Genomic DNA, 11,056 nt, shown 5'->3' with positions numbered 1-11,056 from the left:
TAAGAATTAAAGGCATTAAAAAATGGTGACCCATATTGCTTGCACTTTGTAAAATGGCTATTTGTGAGGCCCAAATGCTCAAATAGTTGCATGCCTAGTAAGTGGGAAAGGGACCTAATGATGATTATTTATTGATTAACCAAAAATATGTTAAAGTTAAACAATTTTTTACTCCGGCCAAACGCTCCAATAAAAAATTTATTTTAAAATATATATATTTTACTTTTAAATAAAAAAGTACAGATATTTGTGAGTTATTGAGGGAAATGAATTTGATATATTAAAAACTAAAATTACTTACTTTAGTAACACATAAACCTCTATATTTATTTAAACCGTTAAATGTAATAAAATACTTAAATTTTAAAATCTGATGGAATCCTAATATGAATAAGTTCATATATTTGAACGGCTTAACTATATAGTATACATTAATGCCAATTAAATCTCATCGTTAATTTAACTAAAATATCTCGCGGCAAGATCAATCCCGGGAAGGCGACTCTTGAGCGCGACTTAAGGTGGCTATTTCATTAATTATCCTCCTCCAATCAGATTATGTTTAAATTTATTTCCTTTATTAATTCAACAAAATATTAGAAGTTCTTAGCCCAACCTAGAAGGCCAATAGCCCACAAAGCTAGCGTGGGCTCAAAGCGCGGCCGCCCTCACCCAGGTCTCACTCTCTCTCTTTCTCTTTCTCTGTCTCTTTCTCTTTAATAATCTTTATATATTGGAATTTGGAAGAGAAAGAAAACCAAAAAGCTCATCACAGGATCATATATAGGAGTATTTGCCGGAAAAAGAATTTGAATACAAGTAAAAGGATGGAGGTGGACGGAAAATCGGTGAGACGATCTGGGAAGCGCAGAAAGACGTGTTGTATAGCGGTGATAGGGAGCATCGTCGGCATAGTGATACTGATTGTAATACTAGCGTTCACAGTGTTCAAGGCCAAGCGTCCCGTGACAACGTACGACAACCTGAGCATCAAGGATCTGGACGTGTCTCTGGATATTGCCAAGGTCAGAGTGTACATCAATGTCAGTGTGGGAGCGGATGTCTCCGTCTACAACCCTAACAAGGTGGGCTACAAGTACGACAACTCCACCGCCCTCCTCAACTACAGAGGCCAGCTCGTCGGCGAAGCGCCACTTATGGCCGGCGAAATAACCGCCGGCGGGACCGAACACATCAACCTGACACTCACCGTCATGGCCGACCGTTTACTCTCCAACTCCGATATCTTATCCGATGTCACCTCCGGTGCCCTGCCCTTCAACACCGTCGTCAAACTTTCCGGCAAAGTCAAAATCCTTTTTTTCAAGATTCACGCCGATACTTCCACAACCTGTGATTTCAACATTTATATCTCCAATCGAACTATTGGCGATCAAAAATGCGTGTATAAGACAAAAATTTAGCCACCGCTTGTAAGTACACGGTCCTCGTTTTTTGTTTTTTTGTTTTTTTGTTTTTTGTTTTTTGTTGGATTAAAGAGTTGTAGTTATACTGTTGCTATATATGGCAGAGTCTCTGTGCGCACTTCTTAATTCTTGATTCGTTAAAAATTTTCTTTTCTCTAATTAATTTTTATTTTATGGATATATTTGTTCATAGATTGGAGGAATTCTAAGCTGTATTTGGGTATTTCTGCACCAATACACACTCTTTGACTGAATTTTAGTAACAAACATGTCAAATAAAATAAATTCTTGAGTTTGGGTGGGTATGTGATTCAATTTCAAACATTAAAATATAAGCGGATTGTATAATCTAGTTGATTTGTGTCCAGTGAATTCTGGTTTAACTGTTATTGGAGATTGAGATAGGCTTTAGAGGATGTGCTGGGTTTCCAAAGCTACAGTTGCCCATGGTATCAATAGCCTGTTAATGTGTGAATATTTTGGATTTCGGGTAATTAGTCAAGGCAATGAAAACGATGTTAGAGACGGCTGTGCTTAATATTTCAATATGGTGCTGTACCTTTTTGGCTTGGGAGTAGAGATGTCAACAAACTGGTGAATGTTGATAGGTTTAACTTTTCTCATTCATCAAGTTGACATGTGCTTCAAAGCACAACAAACATGATGAGGGAATAAAACTCCTGTTAGAATTATGAATGCTTAATCACCGGGAGATTCCCATGTTGTAGTAATTAAAAAATGAGTGAATGTAAAGGAAAAGGAAGGGTAGGTAAGTTTTCATCATCTCTGCACTTGAATATCAGCTTCCTCTTTGTATATTGCTCATGATGGGCTTTCAAAACCTCTTTATAGCATCTCTTTTGGTTTTGTGAAATTTGCTCAAAGTAAGATATATATGACCCAATAAGAAATTGAAGCTATTTTTGTTTATAGATCTGCTGCTAAGAAGAATTTAAGGAATTATTCCGCTTCCACGCTAGTTACAAATGTTATACTCTCTCTAGCCCCAATGTTATGAGCTCTGTTCTGCATAATATGCAGTTATTATGGATCCTTGGTCAAAGCAAATCAGGCGTCGGCAATGAAGATTATTCACTGAGTCGGCACAAATTTGGTACAACTGTAGCGAGATGCCTTGAAGAAGCATCAAATACAGTTCTTAAAAGAAGGGAGTTCACACCGAATTGGTTGGAGTCGGTTATGTCAGCGAAGGAAGGATGGTCCCTTGGCTTAGGTACTTCTGATCGACTAAGGAGTAAGGAGTAGATATGTGTTGATGCGTAATGGTTACACCATCATGGCTTTTATTGACTTTGTCCTCTTAATTGAAATCTGGGTTTGATGATGTAAATAGTATATTGAAGGATTTTGCGTACCTTCAATTAAGTGACATGTAGGTATAGGCGTATTTACTTTGATTAGTGATGACAAATTGTGTCCGTATCGGGTTTGAAACATGGTGTTATATTATTTAGGTCAATCTTAACTCAATTCGTTTAATAAAACGGTTCAAATTCTTAAGCCCTAATTTGTTAATTTCGTATTAAATTTGTGTTAGATTCACAAGTCGTGTCAAAAATTGACCGCTCTAAATATTGCATATCTAGTTCATGTTGTGTAGATGCATGGATATAAGACTATATAGATTAATTCTAATATGATCCATTTAATTAAATGAACCTCTCAACTTTAATTTATTAATTTCGTGTTGAATTATTGTCGAATCCGTGAATCGCGAGAAGGTTTGATTATGTGAAAAGAAAAGTCGGTGAAAACAAATTATGGTAAGAGTGTAGCCACATAAGCTGAGGTAGGATTAGGATCTAGGGGATTTATCTTATTATTTTATTAGTAGTAGGACACGTGACAGAACAATGACTCTTAGATGAAAAATAGATGGCCTAGATCTGAAATTTCAGAAACTGAAATTTCCTAAGAATTTCAGTGAATCCAGATCCGCTGAGGTAAGCGGTGTTGGTAGTTGGAAATTCATATGGTGGCTTAATTAAGTGTGCTAAATTAAGGACCCTAACCCCAACCTAACTGGATAGCATCGTTTATGGATGGTAGCACAGCACTTTAATCAAATAGGTGGCGGGTCCAAAGCATTTAAAGGTGTAGTTCTCCCAACCGTATTGCTAAATGCTTTTCCATTAGAATTTTCCCACGACATCACAATGGTACATACCAAAGACGACCAAGCATTTAAAGGCGTGGTTTTCCCATCTGTATTACTAAATCCGTCGCATGTTGTGTTCCCACCACGTCTGACTTATCTGTTTTCACAATCCATCGCCTATTGTCGACGGATTTTGGAACTAAACGATACCAGAAATGGCAGAAATGAAGAAGGACCAAATCCGCTTGGACCCGGGAAACGATAGCAGCAATGCAATTCCAAGGGGGGGAAGAGCCCCCTTGGACGCCAAACTAATGAAGAGACGCCGGTGTCTATTTGCAGCAGGGGGGGCTGCGCTTGTCTTGCTCATGCTGCTCTTCATAATTGCCCTGATTTTAGCCCTGACCGTCTTTAAGTCCAAACCACCCAGGGTCCAACTCCTCTCTGCAGCCGTTGAAGGCGTGGCTCCTCGCATCTCATTCCCTGTCATTCAGGTTGAATTCAACCTTACCCTTGACATCAAGTTCCTCGTTGAGAACCGAAACTACGCCAGCTTCAAGCATGGGCAAGGCAAGAGTCTCCTGTTATACCAAGGCAACCAGGTGGGAGAGGCTGATATCTACGCGGGTCTGATTCCTGCAAGGGGCACCGCAACACTTCCTTGCCGTCTCACGGTGGAGGTAGACGAGTTAGCATCCAACTTGACAGGTTTGATCAATGATGTAGTAGGTGGCAATCTAGTCATGGAAACGCAGACTAGAATTCCGGGCAGGATCAACTTCTTGGGGATTTTCAAAAGACACGCTGTTGCTGTATCTGCGTGCCAACTGACCATCTCTGTTCCAAACATGAGCATCAGCAGGCAAACTTGCAAGCAAAAGACTAGGCTTTGAAGGAGTGAAGCGCTTGGGTGGGGAAAATCTCGTCTCTTCTTTACAGGGAGTGAACGTTGCCCCCAGGAAACAATTTCAAAGGCCTTGGTACCCAAATACTGGAATGCCAATCAGATGGTTAACTCTCTGTTGTACCAAATTTTTGTTAGGTTCGTATGCTTCGTATGGAGATGTAAGTTGTTGTAGTAATACTCAGTAAACGGTGTGGATAATATTGTCTAAAATTTATTCAGGCTGGATTTACTTTGTAGCATGGGGGGAGACACAGAGGGAGAGGCTTATTCTTTCTTGGGTAAAAGATAGTAGAGAGAAATGATTCAAGATACAAAATGGTGAAACCGAACAAACGATGCTTACTAGAAACAGTCAAATCTAATCGCACAAGATGTTAATTATTCACTCAATAACCACGATAATCCAGAAGTCCTGCCCAATTACGGGACATCCCCCATCAGATTTTTCCCCATTTCCTTCAAGCAGTTTCTTCAAGGTTAGATTTTCTTACAACTATGCAATGGTACTCCCCAAACATCTTGCTTCACAAAAATAGGTAAACATAGAAGCAGCTGAGATAGGAATCATGGGAGCAAAGTGGAAGATTGTGGACAAGTAATTTATTGAAAATGCTGTTAGAGTGGTAGAAACGATAGAACATTAAAGAAGTAGCAAAATAAGCACACCTGCGTCTCAATTCTAGTACTTCTATTACTATAGCACTGATTTCTTACGAGATGGTGGAAGAAAATTTTAGCTTCGGAGTTTTGTTTTATAATTCCATAGAAAGGGCCAGAAAACCACCTTCAACATAAAGCACAATCTTCTTTCAACGCCATAGGTGTTTATAGCTATTCATCGCAGCAGTTCGTTGACTAATACCAACCAACTTCAAAATCTAAATCTGGCATTTTAATAATGAATCTTCACCATGACATGTAGTTATCTGAGAAACAGAAATGTTACAGATAGGATAGGATGCAGACATCATGTTTGGCAGAAGAAGAGCAGAAGATTTTGGGTGATTCTAACATAAAATCAATGTAAGAAATGGCTATACAATGAGACTACTTCAGTCCAAACTCAGTCAGACAGTTATTTCCTATTCAAACATATTCTTTCTTTAAGAACTAGCACATTATACATCTATGAAAGATAAGTTACCAGTGCTGTGTCATATATAATCCAACCAGTAACCAGAGGCCATTGAAGTCAGAAATCAAGCTTTCTGCATAACCCCAAATCAATGTTCCTTGGTTTCCCAGTGGGCTTCATAGGAGCCCCAGGACAAGTATCAGCAACTCCACTTAAACGTGGCGCAGACGGAGGTGTTCTACACCCATCAGAATCGCAATCTACATGTGAAATCCCAGAGAGAAGACCCTCGGTCTGTTTTGAGATTATAACTTGCAAGAGATTCTCATAAACCGATTCTAACATCTCTTCATCCGAAAGGGACTGGGCACCAGCTTCCTCCTCCACAGCTCCTATGGAAGAAAAATCAAAATGGAGGCGGCGTGCAATAATGCCCTTGGACACATGGAGGTACTTATTGCAGGGGGGAGCCAAGGCCAAGTCGTCAGGGCCAGGCGCAAATGGGTCGAACACATCATCCTTGGGCGTCCGAGGGCTGCCATCGAGGATACAAACCAATGGGTCCTCATCTCTGTCGCATTTAGAATCAAACGAAGCCACTTTATTGTTAAGCAATGTGATTTGGGATTTGAAATCAACTGGGAAATCCCCGTTGTCTCTGGCGGAATCGGGAGTGATAGGACCTAGCGAAACAAGCACCGCCGCCGGCTCATCCGATTTCTGGCATTCGCGTTTCTTAGATTGGTCAGGAGAAGCTTGTGAAACCTCCATAAGTCTCATGTAAATACCAACTGACATAGGAAATGGGTGAGGTGAAATCTAAATTAAATTTCAGCTAATTTTCCATTCCATTGAAGAAACGAAACAAAAGTACGGCCGGTTAGTAATAATTATAACCCTATAGCCTAGCACATACAAAAGATTCGAAATTTCCATGAATGAGAGAAAATCCACAAGAAAATCTAAGATACAGAGGAAAGAAATCTGAGAGCAAATCTTACGTTTGTGGAGATAGTATCTTGAGACTGCACACCAAATATTTGAAGAATAACCACCAAAAATCCCGGAAGCCTCTCGCTTGTGGCTTCTGAATAATGAGAGTGATAATAATAAATATATAAACAAATAGAATACCTGAGTTCTTATTGGAGTTTGAGAGGGATTCCTTTCCCCCCAAATGGTGGCAGCGGCGATGAGACGAACACCGAGAGCAGCAAACAGAGGTGTCTCTTAGGGATTCTTAACTTTTTACTTAACTCGAAACGGTCCGCGTGTGCGACTGTGTGAGTGTACGAGGATGTCTTTGCATCTGAACCCTCGGACACTCCCATATCGTATACACCTGCCTCTTGCACCGTTGGATTTTTATTTGATTCGAACTATGGATAAGATCATCAGTTCCCACGTGGGTTTGCTCGTCTTAAATAGCCAGAGTAGGTACTTAAGTTAACAAAATACTTAATTATTGTTGGTACCATAAATATGCCTAAGGCCACTGAATCAGCATCATCATGAACTTCCCCATCCCTATATTGAATGAAAAAAATAATAATAATCAGCCTCGTCACGAAAAGTAATCTTTAACACAGCGAACATTTAAAAAATTATGTTTAGGACTTAAGAGCTTCTCTTTATAAAAATATACATCTCAAAAAGCAAGGTATGATTTTTTTGTTTCAAAATCTCTTTATTCAATTATTCTATTAAATATTCTATTGACTTAAGTATTGGAGTGTTTCAATTATCCCAAAAATCAATAAATAGTAATAAAGACCTTCTATATGTATATCTCTCATCCATCTCCCATACATCATTAACAATTCTCTAATAATAATAATAATAATATAACTCAATCTAGACCTTCTGCCTACCATGATTATTAGCATCTTCCTTCTTTCTTTCTTTTTGTTTTTTGTTTTTTTTTTTCTTTTGAAATATCTAATAATTTCATATTTCGCAAATTCCTTATTTTATAATAAGTATACCTCAAATTAAACCCAATCATAAAAATCATTTATGGTGAGTTGCAAAGAGAAAAGGAGTGATAACTAAGAGGATGATGGTGAGTTGCACAATGAATTAAAATAGCATGCTGATTATAGGTATAGACGGTTATATGTAACTGCTTATTTAACGCTGCATACAAGACTTCTAACTGCTTATTCATTAAAAAAAAAAAAAAGTTTCTTAAATATGTTAACTTAGTTGACGTTGCAAAGAGAAAAATAGTGATAATTAAGAGGATGATGGTGAGTTGCACAATGAATTAAAATAGCATGCTGATTATACATCCCAAGTCGTGAGCTGATTTCATAACTCTACTCTACCACTTTGGATTGAGGTTTCTTGCCATTTCAATTCCAATCAATGATCCTAAAATGAACGGCTAGAATAAATCACATCAAAAATGAAATTTTAAAAATCAAAAGAAATTAATTGGTAGTCAAATAAAGTGGTCAGCCACCTAAAAAGATAGTTGACCGCCCTTTCACTCTTTGAAGATGGTGGTTAGCCATTCCATCAGATATCCCACCATCCCTTAAGGGCTTATGAAAAACTCGAAACCACCACTTAAGTTATCAAGGGTGGTGCAACCATCTCAAATACTCTTGAAGTTGATGTGACCACCTTGTCGGATGGCCAACCACCGCTCTCATAACGTGACAATGGCCAATGTGATTAGTCACACCCTAAGGTAGTTGGCCACTACCTTTAAAGAGAAAGGAGGTGTTCCTGAAGTCGTGATAGGATACCCCTTATGGTAATTGGCAAACCCAATCACAACTTTAGAATGGCAAACCATGTGGTGAGGATTGGTTTAACCATCCATTAACTTGTTTAATTTTTAATTATTTAATTATTTTAATGTGGTTTAATCGTAACCGTTCATTTCTAACTAATGGCTTGAATCATTAGAATTGCAGCGATCCATCGAAAGCAGTTGACCACGGTGGCTGAAGTAGAAGTCGTAATTTACAGGCGGTGGTGGTCCATTCTTGAGGGTAGTTTGACTTTTAGGAATTCAATTGTCAAATAGACGACCAGTAGTAGATGGTGATTAGGCAATAGGCATGCAGCAATATTAGCGTATAAATATTGAAACATGTGGATGCAGATGAAACACAGGGCTGCAGGGGAATGAGTCTTGTGGTCAAACAAACTGGAAGCCCGCCAAACACGGATCATCCCATATAACATAGAATTAGAAGCTATTAACTTTACTTAGACAAACATCCAACTCGATCCCCTTTTCGGTTTTGCTCTCCCATTGCCTGCTTGCTGCATGCCCTGTTCCACGGCCGAAGCCATGGAAAAAACAGGGCCTGCTACAATCTGCAAGAAAGCCTCGTCCTTCCGCCTCCGCTCCGAGAGCCTGAATACCCTCCGCCTCCGCCGCATATTCGATCTCTTTGACAAGAACGGCGATGGTATAATCACCGTCGACGAACTGAACAGAGCCCTCAACCTTCTTGGCTTGGAAACCGACCTGGCAGACCTCGACCCCACCGTCAAATCGTTCATCCGAGAGGGAAACATTGGGCTTCAATTCGAAGACTTCATATTACTGCACCAGTCCGTAAACGACACCTACTTTGGGTACGGATGCGAGGGTGATGCGTGTAATGAGGAGGAGACAAAGAGCAAATTGTCGCAGGAGGAATCAGATCTTTCGGAGGCGTTCAAGGTGTTCGACGAGGACGGGGATGGGTACATCTCCGCCAAAGAGCTGCAAATGGTGCTGGGGAAGCTGGGATTCTCTGAAGGGAAAGAGATTGACAGAGTTGAGAAGATGATCATCTCCGTTGACCGCAACCGAGATGGGAGGGTTGACTTCGTTGAATTCAAGGATATGATGCGTAGCGTTATGGTGCGGAGCTCTTAAATTATTAGCAATGTTTCATATATAATTTAATCATCTTCTTCTTTAGTGTTTCTCTTTTCCTCCTTTTTCTAAGAATGGAGTTAATTCGTCAATACATGATTAATCATCTTTAACGCTCAGGCTTCATTCTAGCTAGCATTTGGTTTCGGTGTTAACTTCATTGATGTGGATTCATGTCAAAATAATACAACTCTGTTTTCATAGGTCCATCTTGCGCTCAACTTATACATAAAATCAATATATATATATATATATATATATTTCCTATTCAAAGAAGGAAATTACAAAGAAACAAGAAAAAAAATGGGTGAAAAACTCAAACAACCGCCTGATACAACCAGAAAACGGTCCAATAACCAAATAACCAAGTAATAAACAAGAAAAGGTCAATAAATTAATTCGGCCCATTAAGAGAACCAAAGCGATCTCAATATTCACATGCGTATAATTTAAACGATCTAAATTACACCTTCAGTGGATGCTTAAAAATAAAAAGGAAAATAGACTTTTTTTTTTTTTAAAAAAAAAAAAATCCAAATGCTTTTCAATATGATCTGTGAGAAATATCCAAGAAATATCCAAATGCTTATCGCTTATGAAATGAACATTTTAGTTTTCAAAAGTCAGTCAGTCAATCGGTCGTTAAGAACTTTTCTAGACCCTGGATAAAGTTGAAAAAGCCGTCGCGAATTATTCCAAAGAAGAGTTGAAAAGTCCTACATGTCTAGAAGATATATGAATATGGTGACGGAGAATCAATTAGTAATTAGTATTAGACGACTAATTTATACAAATCAATTTTAAAAAATAAAAAAAAGTGATATGTATCTTTTAACTCGTGATAAGTAGATGTTTTTCTAATGCTTTTTTACTTTCTTTTTTATTAACACTATTAAAAACGAGTGGGCCCAAAAATATTTCAAAATGAGTAGTCCAACGTTATGGGCCCTAACATTTCGATTCTCATCTCCAGTTTTAAGGAGTTGCTACATGTATGTAGGAGTTGTGTTTGGTTGCTATGAAATTAAGGGCACCAAACAAACTCCTCACTTTTAGGGATTAAGTTCGAAGAAATGGAAAGTGTAGGCCCTGATTGATAGCTAACTTGATGGAGCATAATTATGGGAGACACGATTCCTGGTTTCGTTTCTAACTCCCTCAAATCGAGGGATTTTATTTGATTTATAATTAATTAGAATAGTTTTCCAATTCACTCTTGGCATGAAATGGCAGATAGAAGTTGCCAATTTTGCTTACCATGCAACCATGCATCAATTGCCCTTTTCTAAGCATTGTTTGTCATATATAGGGGCTGTTTGTCTATAGCTCAAAAATAGTTCTCATACAATTAATCTCAAATTCAACTTTCAATATTCTTACTTTTAAATCACATCAATTACTTTTTATTACTATTTAAACAAAAGAAATCACTACTTACTTCTTCATACCAAGCTTTTTTTTTTCTTCACATCAATCAAATTTTGCTATAATTACAGGCCACTAAACAGTAATTGTCCAATGCCAAACAGCCCCAAGAGGATGGCTCATTAGTTTATGACAACATTCTCATTCTTTCTAGAACTATTATATATATAAACATTAATACTCGATTAAAGGGAGTTCAAAGTGGCCAATTTTTTTTTTT

The 11,056-nt window shown here is 38.3% G+C and overlaps 4 protein-coding genes across 6 annotated transcripts; 3 read left to right on the top strand and 1 right to left on the bottom strand.

Annotated features, from left to right (window-relative positions):
• The first annotated feature begins 624 nt into the window (after positions 1-624).
• On the top strand, positions 625-2,778 carry LOC132192097 (uncharacterized). Of its 3 annotated transcripts, XM_059607311.1 has the most exons (3): positions 625-676; positions 788-1,433; positions 2,469-2,778. In XM_059607311.1, exon 2 carries the CDS (start codon positions 828-830, stop codon positions 1,422-1,424), a length of 597 nt encoding a protein of 198 aa, XP_059463294.1. In that variant the 5' UTR covers positions 625-676; positions 788-827; the 3' UTR covers positions 1,425-1,433; positions 2,469-2,778. The 3 variants fall into 3 exon arrangements, with proteins under 3 accessions (XP_059463294.1, XP_059463295.1, XP_059463292.1); XM_059607312.1 differs by lacking the exons at positions 625-676; positions 2,469-2,778 and adding an exon at positions 2,361-2,459 and having other exon boundaries at positions 695-1,433; XM_059607309.1 differs by lacking the exon at positions 625-676 and having other exon boundaries at positions 696-1,433.
• Positions 2,779-3,569: 791 nt separating this feature from the next.
• LOC132161969 (uncharacterized) lies at positions 3,570-5,014 on the top strand. Its single transcript, XM_059572197.1, has one exon. It carries the CDS (start codon positions 3,762-3,764, stop codon positions 4,437-4,439), a length of 678 nt encoding a protein of 225 aa, XP_059428180.1. The 5' UTR covers positions 3,570-3,761; the 3' UTR covers positions 4,440-5,014.
• Positions 5,015-5,323: 309 nt separating this feature from the next.
• LOC132161970 (unknown protein 1-like) lies at positions 5,324-6,790 on the bottom strand. The gene is made up of 2 exons (XM_059572198.1): positions 6,530-6,790; positions 5,324-6,319 (listed from the first exon to the last, which is right to left on the bottom strand). The coding sequence occupies exon 2, from the start codon at positions 6,306-6,308 to the stop codon at positions 5,646-5,648; it is 663 nt and encodes a 220-aa protein (XP_059428181.1). The 5' UTR covers positions 6,309-6,319; positions 6,530-6,790; the 3' UTR covers positions 5,324-5,645.
• A 1,879-nt stretch (positions 6,791-8,669) lies between these two features.
• LOC132161792 (calcium-binding allergen Bet v 3) lies at positions 8,670-9,595 on the top strand. Its single transcript, XM_059571983.1, has one exon. It carries the CDS (start codon positions 8,812-8,814, stop codon positions 9,409-9,411), a length of 600 nt encoding a protein of 199 aa, XP_059427966.1. The 5' UTR covers positions 8,670-8,811; the 3' UTR covers positions 9,412-9,595.
• Positions 9,596-11,056: the final 1,461 nt, after the last annotated feature.

The sequence above is a fragment of the Corylus avellana genome, chromosome ca9 (genome assembly GCF_901000735.1).
Source record: "Corylus avellana chromosome ca9, CavTom2PMs-1.0".
NCBI classification, from domain to species: Eukaryota; Viridiplantae; Streptophyta; class Magnoliopsida; order Fagales; family Betulaceae; genus Corylus; species Corylus avellana.
The sequence above is the reverse complement of the archived record's forward strand: the minus strand, read 5'-3'. Positions and strand labels throughout refer to the sequence as shown.